Raw genomic sequence first — 20,808 nt, forward strand, 5'->3', positions numbered from 1 at the left:
GACCTGGCTGCTCTGACCTTCTTCGTTGTTGATGAGAGAGCCAAATAACGCCTCTTCTATCAACATTACAAAATTATCAGGTTTTAAATTGATGAATAATAAACTCTATTGAGCGCCGCACCCAAAAGGCCTATGTGACCTGAATAGATTCTCTAACTATAATGGACCATTCTATACAAGGGGGTGGAGAAACTTTTCCAGGGTTTTATTATTCCAGGGGGTAAAGATCATTTTAAATTTCCAGGAGGTAAAAGATTTTAGTTCATCTAGGCTACGTCATATCTTCCTTCGTTTCGAGCGTAAGACTAGGGCCTAAATGGCCTAAAAGCCTGGAGCTGTCTATTGTGTAGACTAAGTTCGTCCACCCTCACTCTAAGGTATGAAGAATTTTTACAAGGTTTCTTTTGTAAATTTTGCCATGTTCCAAGGGGTAACCACACATTTTCAAATTATTTTTTTCTTGAAAAGGTTCGTATTGATTTTAATAATACACGTCAAACCAGATGTTTTCCGTTGAAATTGGATTAATTTTTAGCATGAGAAGTGGCAAAGAAACAAAACTATGACAGTAAAAATAGCGTTGTTTGGTAGAACTCAAGGGGTTTGCCCTCAAAAGATCGCCCCACCTAAAACCTTGAAAATATAATGATCTTATTTGAGGAAATACGTTAAGCAGTTTATAAAAAAATAATCATCAAGTCGACCATTAAAACCGCACTGAACCTTATTTTCTAGTAACTGATTTTTCGTAACCATGTAGGCACAGTAAGCGTAAGCGAGGTAATAAGAGTCAGTGTATGAAAACAACGGGCTAAAGTAACCTATCATTAAATTTCTAGTATCACCTCTCTGATCAAACCCAAACACTGCTTTTCTCTTGACCACTAAACAATAAAAAGTAAAGTTTAAGTTTGTCTCGCTTTCCCAGCTAGCGTCATATCTTTCACTTCAGTAGTCTGGCTGAACAAGTCCAACGTGACGGCCGACAAAAATGCCGGGATCGAATCTCCTTTTTGAATATAGTCGTTGAACAAGGGGCGCCATTCCCGGGCGTATTCCGTCTCTGCCATCCCTGCTTCGATCACGCCCTCTTTGTTTTTGGCACACTGAAAAGAAGAAAGAGGGTTTTAATTTAAATACTGAAAAGATAATACTCATGTAATTCTTTTGTTAAAGCGAGCATCTCGTGCTACGTAAACAATATACATCGTATGAATATTTAACCTGTACCAAACTCTTTTTCGCTGACTGAAAAGATAACGCGAAATTCGGTTTGTTACGGCTAGGCAACATACTGTGTCTCACACTTTTTTCCACAAATCTCTGAATATCTCTATAGTGGGGCGTAGCTATCTTTAGCATTCAATCTAGCTCAACTAAAGTGACGTCACACCTTTCAATTTTCAAAAGAGCACTCCTACGCTTGTGTTTTCTCGGAATTTGTCCCAGAAAATTGGGACAAACTGAGAAGAACACAAAATCTCGCTAACCGAAACAGACCGACACACGGCACGTTTTTTTCAAACATACACCCCCGTGAGCACAGGCTAATGAATATTGCGCTGTAATGATAAGACTCGTTTCAGGCCTGTTTCCATCGATCGCGCGAGCGTGCACGCTAACACTCCGCGCGATTAATGATTAATCTGTATGTTTACATTTTTTTGTTTACTCAGCAGTTTTTCTCTTTCTTGATTGGTTGAAAAATTATCAATTGAGATGTGCGCTCCTGTACGCTCAAAAAAGTTGAACATTTTCAGCTTAAGGTGTGTTTCCATCGATCGCGCGAGCGTGCACGCTAGGCCAAAATTCTTAAAATAGATTTGGCCGCACACTCCGCGCGATCAATGTTTGATTTCCATAAAAAACATACACAATCTGTATGTTTACATTTTTTTGTTTACTCAGCAGTTTTTCGCTTTCTTGATTGGTTAAAAAATTGTCAATTGAGATGTGCGCTCCTGTACGCTCAAAAAAGTTTAAAATTTTCAGCGTAGAAAACAGCACAAAAGCGTACAAGAGCGTACACTTTTTGTGTACAAGAAAATTTAATTCGTGACGTCAATAGGCTATTTTAGGAAATTTTGCCCTAGCGTGCACGCTCGCGCGATCGATGGAAACAGGCCTTTAGAAAAAAGCACAAAAGCGTACAAGAGCGTACACTTTTGTGTACAAGAAAATTTTAATTCTTGACGTCAATAGGCTATTTTAGGAAATTTTGCCCTAGCGTGCACGCTCGCGCGATCGATGGAAACAGGCCTTTCTACTCAACGCGCACTCAGCGAAAGAAGTAAAGTGACCACACGTCAATCAAATCACAAGTAGGAAACGTAGAAAAGAAGGATCATCTCAACGGGTGTTCTTCCACTGGCGGCTTAAGCTAACAGGATTAACGAAACGTCTAATAAAACGCTGAAAGCCCAAAACTATTCATATAATTTGTTTTCTTCTGAAAAAAACAATTCCTTTCCCCCCAGCAACACAGAAGAAAATCGAAAAATCTTTTGCATTTCCTGATCCGCTTATATTTGCTCTTTTATTCTCTCATACGAGCCCTCGACCATGTATCTAGTGGGTTAGAAAATGCGATGTAGCGGTTTCTCTCCTGTGTTGCTTTGGGAAATAGAATATTTTTCTGAAAAGAAAAAATTAACGTGCAACCATCTCTTCTCATCCAATAATTATATGAATAGTTTGGGCTATTCATCGTTATATCAAAAGTTTAGTTTATCCTGTTAGTTTATTAAGCTGTCAGTGGAAAAACACCCAACATAAAACACTCGATTAATTAACGTTAGAATCGAATATTTATCTGCAAGTGGGTAATTACTGTTACACACTTGGGGATCAGTGAAAACAAATTTCTTTTGAAGGAAACTCATTTCATCGACATTTTCAGAAGAATTGTAAAAAAACCAGATGTAATGATATGATTCTAAGAAACACGAACAGATTTCTATGTTCGGTTCCACTTTACTACCTCTTCGCTAAAGAAAAAAAAACGTATACTCACAGTAAAGAGAAAGAAGTCATCCGGTCGACTGGAGTAAATGCTTTGTACTCGATAAAACCCATCTCGATCGTTCATCTGTTTGAAGCTGAATCCAAAAATGTTGTATACAGCTTCCCGAAAGTCCTTCACCTTCTTCTTGAAGCCCTGGAAAAGAAAACGAGTAGAACCTTAAGTATTGAAGTCAAATAAATTGACCGTGATGAAACAGAGTTTATTTTGTTTGTTTTGGTTTATCAAATAAGTGACATAATTGGAAAGAGTCAGTGCTGATAAATAAATCCCTTGTTAATAAGCGGCGAAGAAAAGAAACCAAGAAAAAGTTCGAAACTGGAAACTTTGACAGCCACGCAAGTACGTTTCAAGCGGAAAACAGTACAATTTCGTTGTCCCTTATGACTGAATGAAATACGTAAAATAATAGTTTGGAAGGAAAGTGACTTTCGAGAAATGTTCCTCTTATGTAGTTTGGAAGCCTGAGATTATTAGTCACACGGTCTTCTCGAGGTGGGATACGGGATATACAGGGTCAGTAAAAACCGTATTGGTGGCGAGGCTTGCCGCGTCCCAATACAGTTTTTACTGATCCCTGTATATCCCGTATCCCACCTCGAGACGACCGTGCAACGGATTTATCCCGTTGAAGTCTCTTTGCATGTGTTCCAAAAGCACGAAAATTTTTCGTTTCCAAGCAGATACTTACAATAAAGAGCAAACTGTAAAAGCGGGATATGTGAAAGTGACATTTTATAGCATCGCAATATCGCACTGTTTTCCACTTGTTTTATTGTCTTTTCAAAACAAAACATTCGAATTTTGACCAAAACATTCGAAAGCGCATTCGTCAATATGCAATGTGTTCTTTTTTTTTCTCAATCGAATGCGAGGAAGACAGATACGGTTTATATCCCACCTCCACGTGATGTCTTTCGACCAATGAAATCGCGAGAATCTTACTGATGCGGGATAAAAAAAATTATCTTACAGCGAGAAGTCTTTGGTTGTTTTTCTTTTCCTCCTCGTATAGTCTTTGAATTTCTAAAGAAAGATTCGACAGCTGATGATCCACTACAAACACCTTCCGAAAAAATTAAGAAGGGAGATCAGAAATTTTCAATAAGGGGAAAAAAGAGGGAGAGTTTAAGAAGGGGGGCTTTCATATATATTGTAGATTATTTTCAAGCACTGTTATGAAATTTGGTCTTCATGAAAGGAAGTTTTCCGTTAGAGTAGTCGAGTCAAAGAGAAGAAAGAAGTTTATTATTTCGCTTTCCCTCTATAAAGATATTTTTGTTAGCTTTATTTGTCCAAAATCCTTGGGGGACAGGCAATTTTAAAGGTTGGGGATGCCAAGAAGGGGGGTCATTTAAGAAGCAGGGGGGGGAGATCTTAGCCTGTACCATCCAGATCAAGACATTATTAGCGAAAAATAGCGTGGTACTGGCTATAGGGACAAATGAGCGAAATTTCGACGATTCGAATTGAATTGAGCCACTTACCGACCATGGGTTTAGAAGTTTTAATGATTTTGGACATGTTCATTGTTTCGTCAATGAAAGAAGTTTGTTCGTTTTCTTGTTGAAGTTTCATCACTTTCTTTCGTAACTTTTCATTCTCTTCGCGTATTTTTTCGTTCTCCTGTTCGTAATCATCGTAAGCGCGTTGCATTAAATTGTTCTTGAGGTGCAGAACTCTCGTCTTCATTGGGTTAAACTCTCCCTTAAAACAAGCAGATGAAACTCTCCCTTAAAACAAGCAGATGAAATTCCCTTAAAACAAGCAGATGAAACTCTCCCTTAAAACAAGCAGATGAAATTTCATAAATCAGCAACATCAATTTATTCTACGGAAAATGATGTCGATAGTGTCAGTGCTCTCATATTGTAAAGAATTTGAAAAATATTACAGGATTTTCAGAATTAATTTCAGCCTGGCAAAAGATTTGAAACATAACACCTTTAGTTTCAGTAGGTTAAATTAATATCTGTTAGCCAAAGACTGTCCCAGGGTTGGAGAAAAACCGTGAAATTTCGCCCCAAGTCAGAGAAAAACCATAAAATTTCGTTCTCGGTTGGAGAAAAACTATGAAATTTTGCCCAAGTTAAAAAAAAACATAAAATTTCATGACTATTCCAAGTTTTTTCATTTTGGTTTTTAAAAAGTTAAAAATAACCCCCTACAATTAAGCACACAAGAGTTTGGAAAAGTAGGTACCTGTAATTCTCGTTTTCTGAGTAACATGTCGACCGTTTCTTTCTCTTCGCGTAGTTGATCCATTTCTTTGCGTAACTCATTCAGTTGTTTCCTGAAGCGCAGAAAGGAGAAAACATTTCAGTATACACTTACCAACCCTTAGCGTGGAGGAGACTGGTAACGAAAATACAAGAAAAATCTTTTCGACGACGGTATCGATAACACAAGTAGTAGAAGTGCTCTCGTGAAAATGTAAGATACCCCTGCATTGAAGCGACGGCCATTCCACAGGCGAAAGTATCATTGGTAATCAGAATCACTGCGCTGTGATAACCATTTCCTATTGGTATAAATTTTTGGATGTTTTGCGTCTAGCCAACGGGAAGCCATTATGGAGGCACAATCAGTCATGATTACCCATGATTCATTTTGATTGTTAAATTGTCTATACTAAAAATAGTTTGCACTTTACCGCAGAGAGACCCGTGAAAATACCTCTAGAGTTTTAAAGGGAGTTCGCTTGGTTTGATTTAGTTGTACCCTAAAAATGCCGTGCACCGAGAACAAGTCTTCCTTGTAAATTCATTACCAGCCCCCAAAAAAGCCGACCGCGTCGCTAAGGTTTGAAAGGTGTGTTGAATCAATTGAGAATGAGAAATGAAGAAAGGAGAGTGATGTCAAACAAGAAGTAAAATGAAACAAACAAATTTGGAAACACAGCAAACGTATCGGTACGAAATTAAAGTTCGATCACTTCTCACTGGATGCAATTAAGCCGGCCGATCTCAAAATCAAAGAACGAAAGCTCACTTCGACTCTTGCAATTGGATGGTTTCGGAAATATTCATTGTGCTCGCATCGTGTTCTGTAGCCTGGCAATAAAAAAGAAACTTAAAACATTATCCATAATTTGCCAACTTTAAAGACATTCTCCTTAGTAACATCTTCAAATTCCTTAGACTTTTTTAGCTCATATATTCACGAATTCTCAAAATTGTTTTCGAAGAAGTATAAGTATATATAAGCTATATTTTTTACAAAGAAAATTGAAAGCTAGTGAACATTACCTTCAGGGAAGAAATTTTGGCGGAACTTAATTTGGCGGATTCGGTCAAAATCCGCCAAATTAAGTTCCCGTCATATACTTCCCTTAAGTTATCTAAAAGGTATAACTAATTGAAAAACACTTAGGCCTCCCTACAGTTAAAGATACGTCACAATTTTCTCCTCACCTTTTATAGCCCTCTTTTGAGAAATCTTTCAGCCCTCGTCACAGTGTCCCCCCTGGACACTAAGTTTACGTTCGGTGGCCCAGAAGACCCCTTTAAAAAGTTTTATTCAGGATTAGCACTGCTGCAATGACATAATTTATGAGCCTGATGATGGGTTGAACACCGAAAAGCTTCCAGAAAAAAAGGGTTTGATGAAATCGTAATACATGTTGTAATTCAATACATGTTTTTCAATATATATTTTCTTTTATAAGCAAGTGTCTGCCCAGACAAGTGTCTGCCCGGCTCGCATTATGCTTAGCATTCTATTGTTCTCAAACAATAGAGCAATTGTTTAGGTACCAAAAACTGAGCCTGCATATGCTTATAAACGTTATGCTTATAAAAGAAGAAACATGTATGACATGGCACAAAGATTGCATGATTCCGTAAAGACATTTACGGATATCGTATATATCTTAGCTACACTTTTTCATAAGAACAAACTATATAAGAACATAAGGCCTCGATGGCCCAAGAATTAAGAACAAGTTAAGAACGTTAAGGCTTTGTGGGCTCTAAAACACCCGATTCCTTAGGAAAATGAAAAAATTACTCACAAAATAGTGAAAATAAGAACTTTTTAGGCTTAAAAACGAAAAAGTTAAGAAAACCCGAGGGCTTCAAAATTTTTGGATATTCTTAAAACAAGCTAGATGCTGAATGGACCTACCTGATGATGAAAGTTAGATAGCAATGCGAGGAGAAAAATGAAAAAAATCAGTCAGAAAATATAGCGTTTAGCGAAAATGCATAACGCAAAAAATTCATCATTGATTGTTGATGGGGGGGAGAGGAAAGGGTTGTAAGGAAAAAATAAATAAAAAGTTCTGGTCGCAAAAATTAGTTGAATTGACAATTGAATCATGCTTGATGGTGAGCATTGTTATCAATAATGTTTTTGAGTGAAAAAAATTGGAAATATAAGGAAAAAATCCAATGAAAATCTGCAAAAACGGCGATTTCCGGCATTTTCCACCGGAAGAAATTTTTCTCAAAAATCGAACTCGGCCATGTTTTGAGCATTGCGAATACGCATATCTCTGCAAAATATCAGAAAAAACAAAAGATGAAAATTCGAGGAAATGTCAAAAAACCGGTTTTTCCGGCATATTCCCGGCATTTTTGGCCGGAAAAAAATGTTTTTCGAAAATCGAGCTCCGTCACATTTTAGGTATTGTCATTTTGCATCAGTGTGAAAAATTTCATAAACTAATATAAAGTACAGCTCGAGAAATTCCAGCGAAAATAGGTTGTTCAGGAGATTTTTAAATAGTTCCGGTGTCACAGGAAATAAGTACTCCCTGAAAAAAGTACTCCCCAGTACTTATTTCCGGGAAATAAGTACTCCCCAGTACAAATTTCCCAGGAGATAGGTACTCCTAGGGGTACTTATTTCCTAGGAAATTCGTACCCTCCTCAGGAAAAAAGTACCCCCTGTTCTCAACTTCAGTTGAGCTACAATTTGACAATGTAGTATGTCCTAAATCTTTGAGGTAGCCTGGAGACTTCAAAAATGGTCGGATTTGGCTGAAATTTTGTACGCTTGATCCTTGGGTGAATATCTGGGGGTGTTTATTTCATCTTTTGAAAACTTTGATTTTTGGGGCCTGGGGACGAGTTTTTCGCCAAAACGAGGCTAAAACAGCCTGGAGACGTCGAAAATGGTTGGATTTTGCTGAAATTTGGGACACTTGTTCCTTGGGTGTGTTTGTATGTTCATTGTTTTGTCGCCATCATGACTTCACTAACTGAAGATATTTTCCACGAGGTTATAGTACTATTTTCAAAACATTCAAATTTTTTTTGAAACATTCGAATAGTCATTAAGGTGCAATGCATAATCTTCTTTTTTCAGATTCAGCAGGAGGGGAACCTTATTTCCTAGGAGATAAGTACTCCCTTACTGGGGGTAAAAATTTCCCAGAGGGGGTATCAATTTCCTAGGAAAAAAGTACTGGGGAGTATATTTTTCCTGGGAGTACTTATTTTTCGTTACACCGGCTTCAAAATTCAATTTTATTGAAAATTGAAACATGCTTGATGGTGGGCATTGCTATTAATAATGTGTTTGAATGAAAAAACAACCATTTAAAAGGAAACAGCCCAATGAAAACCCAGAAAACGGCGATGTCCGGCATATTTCCGGCATTTTCCGTCGGAAAAAATTTTTTCTCATAAATCGGACTCGGCCAAGTTTTGGGCATTGCTAATACGCATCTTTTTGCAAAAAATCAGAAAAAACTAATGATGAAATCTTGAGAAAATGCCAAAAAACCGGTTTTTCCGGCATATTTCCGGCATTTTCGGCCGGAAATAGATTTTTTTCGAAAATCGGGCTCCGTCACATTTTGGGCATTACCATTTTGCATCATTGTGCCAAAAATAAAAAAAAACTAATGAGCCAATCCTGAGAAAAGCTGGTAACAGACGGACGGACGGACGGACGGACGAACGAACGGACATGGGTTAATTCATAGGACCTCCACCGGGGCACCCGGAGGTAGGTCCAAAAAAACGTGTATTATGCATTTTCTGATATTTTCTCTCGATACGTCTTTTTTAGAAGTGATGGTTGGAAAGGTACCTTTCGCTTGAGTTGGTAGTTCTCCTCCCTCAACTTGTTGTGGTTGTCCTGGCAAAGAAAACATAATAAACATACGTTCCTTAATCCACCTCAAACAACTATTCATGATATGCACCATTGCAATGTCTTCCACATCTAACAGCTGATTGGTTGAAAGTTACTTATTGACTGTGTTTTTACGTCACTTATATTGGGTCCGATAATGTAACGAATTTCTCCCCATTCCATCAACACAACGAAACTTGAGAAAGGGACTGCTTTGATAATCATAAAAAGCCACGTCTTTAAAAAGTGTCATGAACTATGACAAATTTCTCTCATGTAGTGAAGATATCAAGAAATTTGAACAAGAAAGGATTTCTTACGCTTAGCTCGTCATATTGTTTTTGCAGTGTATTGATCCGATGTTCCGCCTGTAATGCAAAAAGCGAAACAGTTGAAATTTTAGTTGCTTAAATAAATAACACCCTTTTTACATCTGGACGAAACCTGATTCTTGGCGTACCTTACTTTATTAAAAAAAAGGAATTGCTTAGGCTACATGCATCCGAAATAAAGTTTTTATGATGGATGCAGATCAGATTGTTCCGTTTGGCAATTTTCTTCCAAACCAAGTTTGCGGTGTAACCCATTTCATTAGAATGGGACAAAAAACAAATTTATGACCTTTATGACTGAAACTTGAATGACACTCAGGATTTCTGCATTAAAAAATAGTTGATGATTGTTAAGTGTGTTTTCAGGTCGATCTGGCCGAAATTGAAAAACAACAACGAACCTCTTCAATTTTCAGTTTGATGGCTCGACCATCCTCAACTTCATAACTCGATAAGACACGTCTCAAGCCATCCCTCTCCTACAGACAAAAGAAAGAAAGTTTCCAAGCTTTTTTGTGGTTTATGTACGAGACTTTCCGAAGCTTTTTGACAAGAAGTGGCTTATACGGAATATGAATAACGTTTAATAAAGACCTTGCAGTAAGCATATTACGTATCAAGATTTGGGAAATAATACGAGGATCTCCCTAAATGCAGTAGCTACTATGTGGCTGTCCAATGCGTTTTGATTAAATAACCTAAATAAACAAGATTAAACAAGTTCGCACATTTCCCGATCAAGTTCTTTGTTCTAATGACATTGGAAGGAAGACACATAAGAAAGCAGACTATGGGTGTGGAATGTGGAACTCACCCCAGATACTAACGTCAATCTTCGTTGTAACTTCGTGTGTTTTTCTGTCAATTGTGAATTAGCACTCTGTGGAAAGAAAACAGTGAGTGGAATGTCAGAAAGCGATCTCACTACCTTTTCCAATTGCTATTACTGGCAAATTGGTTGCCAAGCTTCAAAGTCAATTTGGTATAATCTTTCCTTTTAAGTTTCCATGAGAAATGTCAATAGACCTTAAATCGGAGTTATTGATTTTTCTAAAAAAGCGATGCATTTTGGAATTGTTTCGAGTGTATTACAATAGAAATCTCTTAGGAATTTCTCGAGAGATTTCTATTGTAATACACTCGAAATGATCCTACAATGCATCACTTTTCTAGAAAAATCAAAAACTCCGATAAGGTCTATTGCTCGTTACCATAGTAACCAATCAACAATTTACCGAGGCAGATTTTTTCTTTCTAAAAAGTGTCAAGGGACCTAATACAAATATGTGTTATCAAATGGAAAATTACTAGCCTACTTTCTGATTGTGGCCAGACCCTTAAGCTACGTTTAAAGAGAGTCAGAGAGAGAAGGAAGCCTTTGTAGAGAAATTCTTTTCTCCAAACCACAAACCTACTACACAAACATGAGCAAAAATATAAAGATGTTGAACCTCGATTTGAAGTTTTGAATGTTCGACGTCTTTCAGCTCATCCAACTTTCGAAGCAGAGTGGCATCAAGGATGGAAACACTGTACGCAAAAAAAACTTTAATCAACATCAAATTAACAGTTTATACAACTACCGGCCCTAGACGGCATGGTTGACCTTCATAAACCCTGGACTAAGCTATATCCGCCATCTTTGATCGCAGTTATTTTTTAGTAGTACCCGTAAAGAAGCCATTATAATGTTGAAAATTTGCCTTACGACAAAGGGGCTACACCACTAGTGTGCAAGCGGAGTAGATCTTGCGCTCTCGATGCGGGTAACACTTTAAAAAAACTCCGATCAAAATATTTTGCTTGGCCGGAATGGAAAAACAGGATCTATAATAAAGGTCAGTGCTGTAAAGGCTCGGTAATTGTCTTACGCATAAAATAGGGTTCGGCTTGGCACGTACGAGGAAGAAAAATCACACGTACTCGCTTGCAAGTCCAATACACGTTTGTTTATAAGAACATCCAACATTTTTGAAGCCTTTGGATGTTTTTAACTTTTCGAGTTTTAAGTCAAAAAATTTTCTTAAAATGTATCTATTTTACCATTTTTTTAGTATTTTTGTCTTTTTTCCTAAGAAATCTGGTGTTTTGGAGTCGGCAAAGCTTTAAAATGTTCTTAACTTATTGTTCTAAATATTTTGGCCATCGAAGCCTTATGTTCTTAAATAGTTTGTTCATCTTTCAGATGAAAAGCAAATAAGATATTACCTGACTTCAAGCTCGCTATTTCGCTCAGTATTGTTAAGGTTGGTTTTTTGCAACTCAGAGATCATTTGGGTAAGCTCTCCTTCTGACCTGCACGAAAATACAATACAAGGGTCTGAAAGCTCGTTGAGGTGAAGTGTGACAAATCTTATCAGGGAGTTGGAGAAAAAGTGGTAAAAAAGGGTTCTTATAATATAACAAGAACAACGCACCAATGGATGTGGAGCAAGATTCGTCAGAAAGACGAAAAGAAAAACTTTTTTGCTTATATCAGCACAATATAACAATAGGCAGACACTGTCCTGATATGAAACATGTGTCTGATATGAAGACGGGAACACTTATGTAAAAATAAAACCTTGAAAATGATTACGATATTTTAAAAGACAAAATGAAGAAAGCATCACCTTGGACGTTGATTGATGTTCTGTAGCTTTTCTTTCAAGACCTGCAAAATAAAAACAATAAAAGAGAAGAAATTCGAAGAGATTATCCATTACGCCTTCCATACATCTTCATATGCAACAGTCAATAACCTGAGTATAACATTTTTATACTTTTCAACTTTTACTTTTAACACAGACGGCAAAGCTGGAGTTTTTACAAGCTCTTATTTGATTTGGTTGGTCGTTAACCAGTAATAAAACAACTTTGTTACTTTTTCTAAAGAACGCGCCATCTCTATCACTTCAAATGACCAATTAGTGAAGTATCTTGTAAAAACTCCAGCTTATTCCGCAAAGATACCACTTCGACATGAGGAATTAAAGGGACATAAAAGTACTGGCAAAATCTGTAAACAAACCGTATGCAGCGGGATACAAAATCAAAACAAATGTCACATGTCAAAATAAAAGATATGGCTGATTTTGATTATTTTAATTGTTTTACAAGTTTGTTTTGAACACGTGATTTTAATTGTTCTCTTTAATGACACGGGGTTCGCGCAATGTTTACATTTTACTACTTTTATGTCCCTTTAAGGCCATCTCATGACAACATATGTTCCATCTTCTCGATTAAAAAGAAGGGTTGAGCGAGCCATGAAAAAGGGGAAGGAAAATATTTGTTGATGAGTAACCTCGTTTTCGATTTGACATTTTTGTAGACGTTGTGAGGTGCTTTCACTCTGTTGTAATTTCTTCTTCAAATTATTCAACCGTTCTTCGAGGATCAACATGTTTTGTTCACCGTCTCTGTCAAAGAAACAGAAAGAGAGGAAGTGTTCGCTTGTGTTGGACATTTAGAAGTATTTCATTGTACAGGTCACGTATCAAAATCCCCTATCCTTTCATCCTTTTAGTAGTAAAGCAAGTCTGCGACCGCAATCAGAGGCGACTCCTCTTTCTATAGCTATCTACCCGAAGATAGGGGAGGGCGCCACTCTTTATCCCTGGATTGCTCCACTTACCCCTGATCCTTCTCTTAATTGCTGAGCATCAACCAGAGAGGCTACAAGTACCAATTTGGAAATCTTTGTTATGACTAGGCTGGGGGTTGAACCCATAACCTTGCGCACGTTAGCCGGATGCTGTACCACTGCACTACGGTCGCTTCATCCTTTTAGTTTCACTAGCAACTTACTACAAAAGAGTCTGCTTGATGGATGTTTGTGTTCATCTATATACTAACAGAGACAAGGAAACTTTCAAACATGAAAATTACAAACCAGCTTTTTGAAAAGGATTGCGTCAAGACCATGTAAGCAAAATATCAAAAACTATCATCTGACAATCCCTTTCAATTTCACTGGCAACTTACTTCAAAAGTTGATTTTCGTCCATTAGCAGTTTATTTTGACGTTCCATTTCTCGATAGTTGGACAATTCTTTGCGACATTTCTCGTTGATGAGGGTCGTTTCGTCGCGTTGTGATAACCTCTCTTCTAAAGCCTGGCCGAAAGTGAAAGTAAAGTCAAGCTAATAAACTATTGTCTAGTCGAATGCGTAAAGTTATCAGTTCTAGGAAATTTGCCCCCTAGGAAAATTGCCCCCCCCCGGAAATTATAATTGATCTTTGATGTTTTCTTCTTTTCAACACCGAGTTATCGAATTTATCTGCCCTCTCCACCGTAGAGTCTTTCTCTTATGATCATTTATTTATCGAATTGAAGAGTAAAGCTCACTCCTGTCTCACCTGCAGTGATTATGTATGTGATTATAAAGTCACGTGCAAAACGTGTAGAGCAGCCATTTCAACGCTCTTGGAGCTTGAATTGAGTGTCAATTTCTATCCTTTTGTATTTTCGTCATCAAATTAATTAGTGGCAAAATTTGTGCTGGAATTTATATTTAGTAAGCTTTATATTTGATCATCAGATCATTATTTTGTCAAAATAAGTCATTTTGACAATGTACGGACAATAGAATATTTGATGAGATTGATATCTCTAAAACTGGCCTTCCCTGCTTTTGGCTACTGACAATTTCTATCTTTTTATACTAAAGGCATCTCATTCGGTAAAATTAAAATATTTGGTGTAATAAAGTTTACAGGCATCACACTTATTTGCCCTGTCAATATTTTTGTCAAAAAGTGTCACTTGGTCGAGAAAATAACTGGTAACGTCAAAGGTCACTTTTAGTATTCTCAGTTAGAGTAATTCTCAGCCACGTGCTCAGTGGTTCATTTAAAAGCCGCATCAGGACTCGATTTGGACATTCTCTACGGTGGAGAGGGCAGATAAATTCGATAACCCAAATTTATCTGGTCGCCGGTCGTGGTCGCCGGTCGTGGTCGCTGGTCGTGGTCGCTGGTCGTGGTCGATGTTTAGAAACTCCCAGTGTGAGGACACTTAAAAACCGAAAAATAATTTTCTTTTTGTAGCTACATGACATTGTTCTTGTAAAGGAAATCAAAGTAGTCTCTTTTCTTTACAGCGCGACCACATTACATGATCAATTAGAATCCAAATTTAAACCTCCCGAATGTTGAAAATTGTTTTGATTTTCAGAGCTTTTAGAGTTTTGAAATTAAGGGAGGGGTAATCCTCGAAGGACAATTTTCCATGGGGGGGGGGACAAATTTCTATGCTGTGATCTTATTTATAAAATAGATATTGCATCCCTTTTACCTTGACTTTTTGCTCGGAACTCTGACATCGATATTTGAGCTCGCTATAATCACAACATAATCTGTTTGCTTCTTCGTATCGACTGCAAATAAAACAAGACAAAAGGTAGCGAGTTACCTCACAAAAAAACCGGGATTTTTCATTCCGTTTCTTGGTGAGTCCCACTTTGATGATTAAAAAAAAAGGCTTTAAGTGTTCTGACGCAAATTCGATTATTTTGCTATTGTAAGAGCTTAGAAAAATCGAATGTTTGGAGACCGAATCTATTACAAGGATCGGGAAAATCAAACTCCCTGAGCTTTTTCCTAAAGCTTTCATTTTCCAGTATCTGTCTTGAACCCTGCAAGGCACTTCTCTATAGTTTAGATATCTACTCATACAATGGCACGTCAGAGACAGTTAGGTTTGACTCTCCAGAATACTTTTTGCACGGTCGTTTAAAAAAATGAGGCTGCTTTGGTAACTGAAAGAAGAAAATCATTTTTGTGTTCGAAATTGGAAACATTGTTCGCTGAAAAGGAACAAAGACATTGCAGAAAATAATGCAAAAGCTTGGAAAATTCAGTATATTATAAGATAAAGGTACCTTTTAAAGTTACGTAATTGGACATCTACTTCATCCAGTTTGCTTTTGTAGGTCATCAACTCCATGGATTGTCTGAAATAGAAAACACACTTTCTTAAGGCCGGTCTCCACTTCGAGCAAAGCTTCCACGCTATTGGTCAAAAGAAAAATGAAGCAACTCCATTGGCGCGAACCGGCGTAACGGTTGAAAAAAGTTGAAATATGTTCAACTTTTTTTTTCAAGCGCGCGCTACATTTTTATGACGTAATCTTTTTTCCAAGCAAAAAGGATTGAAGCCCAAAAGTGCGATCGTAGCGCGCGCAAGTGGAAACCGGCCTTTACTTGAAAAATAACCAAAGGGAACCAACAATAGTAAACCAAAGAAAATCTAACAAAGACATCAAGAACAAGGGATAGAAGATCTACTGTTTAAGGGAACTGTCTTGGCGACGCCGACGTCGTATTTGGGCGATTAGCCTGGTATAGCGCATTTATAGTGAACTCTGTTAGCTCATAAAAAAACGTAAGAAAACTTTAGATGATGATAAAAAAGCATTAAATCTAGTACAGATGATGATCCTTAGAGAATCCAAACCCTAATTTAAAACAGTAACACCTGATTATGTCAACGCCTGGCCACCCGGTAGAGGACGTCATTAGGTGGCAGCACAAAAAGTAGAAATTCTGATTAAAATTAAGGTGTAAAACATGCCTACAAGCATTTTGATGACGTCATCGTAAGCCTTTCCAGACAAAACTGAAACAGCTTGTAAAGAACAAGTTGACCAAATTTGATGTTTTATTCATATGAAAATTCAATATTCTTTCTCATTTTGATGATCAAATTGATTCAAAAACTTTAAAAAAAATCTTACAAAATAGAAAAGCTTAGATTTTGGTAACTTACAAGGCAAATATTTTACAGTGTTGCCCCTAAAGTTACACATTGTATAACGGCTTAAATCTCTTCGGATGTTTGAAACGTTTTAACGTTAAATGTAAACGCAACAATCAGAAGGGGAGTCAAATTCCGATACGAGTCCATAATATATAAAACATCAAATTTAGTAGTTCCAAACTTACGAGCTTTTTTAGTTTTTGCTAGAAAGGCAGGCTCACAATGACGTTATCAAAAAAAACTTTACTTAAGTTTGGAAGAATTGGCGAGAAATTATTTGGTGAAAAATCAAAAAGTAAGTAAGTAAGTTTACTTTTGGTAAGGCTGAGCTGAGCTGAGTAAACATCTGTTAAGGAGCCGATAATTTAAAGTCCGTTCATTTTCCTTTCGACAACGACTTTCAAGTGCAGCTATATCGGATTATGGCCATGTCCAGGCGTTACGGTTTCGTATCGCTCCGATATGGCTTCCGTTACGAATCGAGTGTTTTCATAATGGTTTCGGAACGTTTCGGAGCAAGAAAACGGAGCAGTTTCGTATGAAAATAGTGTAGCGAAACCGTTTCGATCCGTTTTGCTTTGTAAAGTCTTCTTTTTTGAAGTTTCGAATTTTGACGTTCACACTTGTTTTGGAACCATTTCCTTTCGGAACGGAACAGAACCGTAACGTCTGAAAAGGCCCATAGCTGTAGTTGCAATGAAAAACTGAATCAGAAGGGGATATTTTCTACCTCTGAGATTTCTCCTTCAAATTGATTGATTCGTCTTGGAAAGATGATTTGCACTGCAAAAGACAAAACGATCAGACATTACCGAAAAGACATTTTGAGGCAACATTTCAAGGGAGTCACTAAAATAATCCTTTGAAATAATTACCGGCTTATCAGTATTGTGGGTTCTGATTTATGTGCACAAAATGTTTAGGAGGTTTCAAAGGGGCAAAAATCTGCAGAAATATATAATCAATGTAAAGTTTTGAAAGTTGCAGAACTTTAAATCTGCAATCTTAACATCCACAGACATTGTGTTTTATATTTTAATAACTTTTTCTGTGCCTTCAGGTAGACAATTGTTGATTTAAAGTGATTTGAACTCTAAAATTTGGACTAAGTAAATGCTTCTACCTCGTTCAATTGATCAGTAAGGAAAGTCTTCTCTGTCGACCACGTTTGTTTTGCTTCACTGAACTCTCCATTCAAACCTTCGTATTTGTTCTTCCAATGTTCGAGTTCTGAAGCAAAGGACTCTTTATCACCCAAAACCTGCTTGAACCTTATAGAAAAAAAAACAAAGTAAGCGACATTAACTGCAGTTCGTATTTTTTAAGGGTTCGACCTATTTGCCACGGAAAAAAATGAATATTGGAAGCAACCACAGAGTTTACATTCACAATTAGCTTTATTTTCTGAAAAATATCAGAGTTATAAGTGATATGTATTTACTTTGAGTTGAAAAATGTATAATAATTATGAAAAACATCTTTGAAATATATATTTTAATTATTCAACTGTGCTATTTAATGAAATCTAGTTCAAAATCGAACTTTTAATAAACTTGAATAAACTCTGGCAACTAGGTCGCCATCTCTCTTGTCGGCATAAAACAGTAGATAGAGATGCTCTCTTCGTCTAACTGGCAAAATAACGCGCCATCTTTGGTGAGTAGACCACAATAGTAGACCTCAGTTCAGTACCAGCAATTTGCTCAATCACAACAAATAAATAACTGACATGGCGGGAAACGGCAAGAGAATAGTTTTGTTTGATCAAATTGCCTGGAAAAGACTTATACAGGTGACATAGATGGATATTTTGCTACAACCTGGGGCAGAGTAGCTCTCTAGTGTTTTAGATCAGATTTTTGTTGATGAAACATAGATTTCACTTTTGCTTAAAATATGAAAGATGCTTTTACCTCGGCATAGTGAATGCCATTAGGAGCCCCCTCCCCTCTAGGAGACCTCTACACACAGAAATAAAAAAAAACACACACTTCCCAAAACGTTAACCTTTTTGGAATTTTCTGAAAGCTTAGGTAAAACAAGAGGGGAGGAACCATGCTCAGCCTAAATGAACGATCTCCATCACAACAATGGTTTGCAAATCGGGTGAGTTTAGAGAGTGGCAAAATGAAAATGAAAAGAATCCGCCATCATACCTCAATTCCCTTAATTTTTGCGCGCTTTTTATTTTTCGCGCCTTTTAATTTTCGCGCAGCTCGTAAAATAGAATATTCGCGCATCCTTTAAATTTCGCGCATCTTGCAATTTCTGGGATATTTTCTGAGTGTTTTTAACGATTTTAATTGAGTTTTACTCACTTTCAGCATGTATTCAAGCTAGATTTTACATCCCAGAGGCATATTTACCATGAATCGAGGTCCCATTTTATCAAAAAAGTCCTAAGACGAGATTTCCACACGTTTAAAACAATTACTAGTTCACGCACCCTTAGCTTTAATTTTCCCACGACCAAGTGCGCGAAAATAAAAGGCGCGCGAAAATTAATGGAATTAAGGTAATAAAAAATATTGTGATCAATTCTTTTTGGGCTGAGCTGAGCCCTAATGACTGATTTGAAATCTTAAAATATTCGATTTTCATTGCTTCCTGAAGATCTATCTATAGGATTTCTAAAATGTTAATGAAGCTTTCAATATTCCTATAGCTGTAAAGTCAAAGAACTCATTCTTCAAAGGTTTAATGTATCATTAAGCTGTTCACAATCCCCTCTGATATGTTTTGATATAGGGGCTGGGTATCGTGTATAAAATTTTCGTCCGAGAATTACCCCCTTCTTTGTGTTTTTGAATTTTAGAAACTTGATTAGCTTGATTCGTAAGTGAGAGATCTTTAAATTTCATTAAATTTTACTTAAAAATTTGAATAGCTAGAGGTTTTAATATAATTAGTGGTTTCTGAAGCTTTTTGAGAACATTAAAATAGGTTACTCGGACGGGAAAAATCAATTATGGGGATAAGTGCAGCTTAATCTATCACCAACTAATTGTAAGTAAAAAGGTTTGTGGAGATGTCACTCACTTTCGCCTCAGTTGGTCAGCTTCTTCCACATCAACTGCATGCTTGGAGGAGTTCAGCCTCCGTTGTGTTTCGGATTCGATTTGTTTTTTCTTGTCCTCAAACTCATATTGTTTCAACTCATTCTCTAACCGTACCACTTTGGACTTGGTGGCTAACATCTCAGCACGTTCGTTCTGTGTAAGTTTGGATGTCTCGTTGTGTAAAGGACGCTTTCTAGTGCTGGAGTCTAGTGACTTGGTTCGGTTTAGAGATGAGAAAAGATCTGAAGAAGATGTGTCTGAAATGAAGAAAGAAAAACAAAGTTAGAGTAAAAGGGAAAATGGCAACCCAACAATTCTGATACAGAAAACACCTAGGTTACTCACTTTCACCTGACAATTTCAATTTGTTACTAAAAAAGCTTTGGTTCCGGTAAAAACAAACAGATTTTCATGCTCAGGAGGAGCGTCACAAAATGAATTAAGTACACTCTGTACATTCATAATCATAATCATAATCAAATTTAAAACATCTCTAGAATTGTGTCCATGCTAATTTTGGACTGAAAAAGACGATATATTTTTCTCTGAAAAGTTGACTTCAGCATTATCACTAGCAAGTACTACAATCGAAAAGTCGCAAATAGAATAGACGTTACTCTAACGCGTGGTAAAGGCTAAAATACACAAATTTTCCTGCACTTTAATTCTGAGATTTATAAAATTATTGTAATGGCATTAAGCAGTAAATGTTCACAAAACAACAAAATTGCAATATTATTGAGTATTTCATCTCTTTTGATTGCAAATTCCATTGTTAAAATAAGATCCTAGATTGTCTTTCACCTTTCTTGGGAGAAAATAGATCAAGGTTGAAACCGGTGTCATTTTTCGATGAGGATTTGCTGACAAAGCGTTTATAGTCTTTGACCATTCGGATAACTGAAGTGATGTCATCTGAACTTGATGGGCTGTCCGATAAATTCATTTTTTTTTCTTTATTTAGTCTCCTGTAAAGAAAACAGATGAAAGAAAGTTTAGCTCTGTGCTTCATCGCTCTCTCAGGAGGGGAGACAGACCAAGCGTGCACGTCTGGCTCTAGGACCTTATTAAACGAAAATAACCAAGATATTTTATTAGTTAACAAAAACTGAAAATTAAATAAGCTTTGAGGGTGAAAAAGAGTAAAAGAGTAGTATAGTAAAAACTCGCTTACACTATATTTAAAAAATGTTACGATTGAAAGTCATCAACAGAAATAGTTTTCTCTAGAGAAAAATAATCTCAGAGTCCCCTTTTCTTTTTGGTTTTTGGTTTCTTTTTGGTTGACAAAAACTGACGATATAAATCGGTTGAAAAGCTTCATTTTAGGTTTTATACTATTAGTTACAGTCTTGTCGAGGTGAAGTATTATATGTATGCAAGGTAATGAAAAACCAGCTAGCTTTAAACTCATTTTTCTGTATCTTTATAAAACACAATTCTGAGTTTTCAAAAACTTTAAAATATTCAAATTTGAACAAGACATTCAATTGAATGTGAGGATGGCAGATACGGTATCCCACCTCCACGTGATGTCTTTTGACCAATGAAAACACGAGAATCTTACTA

General features: G+C 36.8%; 1 protein-coding gene across 1 annotated transcript; it reads right to left on the reverse strand.

The window, feature by feature from the left end:
• Positions 1 to 904: 904 nt before the first annotated feature.
• LOC136819651 (mitotic spindle assembly checkpoint protein MAD1-like) lies at positions 905 to 20,203 on the reverse strand. Its single transcript, XM_067075895.1, has 21 exons — positions 20,044 to 20,203; positions 19,220 to 19,496; positions 17,304 to 17,451; positions 16,911 to 16,963; positions 15,303 to 15,374; positions 14,717 to 14,798; positions 13,405 to 13,535; positions 12,725 to 12,839; positions 12,051 to 12,091; positions 11,647 to 11,733; positions 10,890 to 10,968; positions 10,253 to 10,318; positions 9,840 to 9,917; positions 9,427 to 9,474; positions 9,062 to 9,109; positions 6,014 to 6,075; positions 5,225 to 5,315; positions 4,510 to 4,729; positions 3,996 to 4,048; positions 3,014 to 3,157; positions 905 to 1,106 (listed from the first exon to the last, which is right to left on the reverse strand). The coding sequence occupies exons 1-21, from the start codon at positions 20,183 to 20,185 to the stop codon at positions 906 to 908; spliced, it is 2,238 nt and encodes a 745-aa protein (XP_066931996.1). The 5' UTR covers positions 20,186 to 20,203; the 3' UTR covers position 905.
• Positions 20,204 to 20,808: the final 605 nt, after the last annotated feature.

The sequence above is a fragment of the Clytia hemisphaerica genome, unplaced genomic scaffold (assembly GCF_902728285.1).
Source record: "Clytia hemisphaerica strain Z4C2 unplaced genomic scaffold, Clytia hemisphaerica genome assembly, whole genome shotgun sequence".
NCBI classification, from domain to species: domain Eukaryota; kingdom Metazoa; phylum Cnidaria; class Hydrozoa; order Leptothecata; family Clytiidae; genus Clytia; species Clytia hemisphaerica.

What these genes read in the sequence shown, in the direction of transcription:
- LOC136819651 (XM_067075895.1), bottom strand. Translation starts at nt 20,185, where the DNA reads ATGAATTTATCGGACAGCCCATCAAGTTCAGATGACATCACTTCAGTT. An exon ending in TTACTGATCAATTGAACGAG is followed by an intron (nt 16,964 to 17,303) that starts GTAGAAGCATTT and finishes TGTCTTTTGCAG; the next exon opens with TGCAAATCATCTTTCCAAGA. An exon ending in TCAGAAAACGAGAATTACAG is followed by an intron (nt 4,730 to 5,224) that starts GTACCTACTTTT and finishes GCTTGTTTTAAG; the next exon opens with GGAGAGTTTAACCCAATGAA.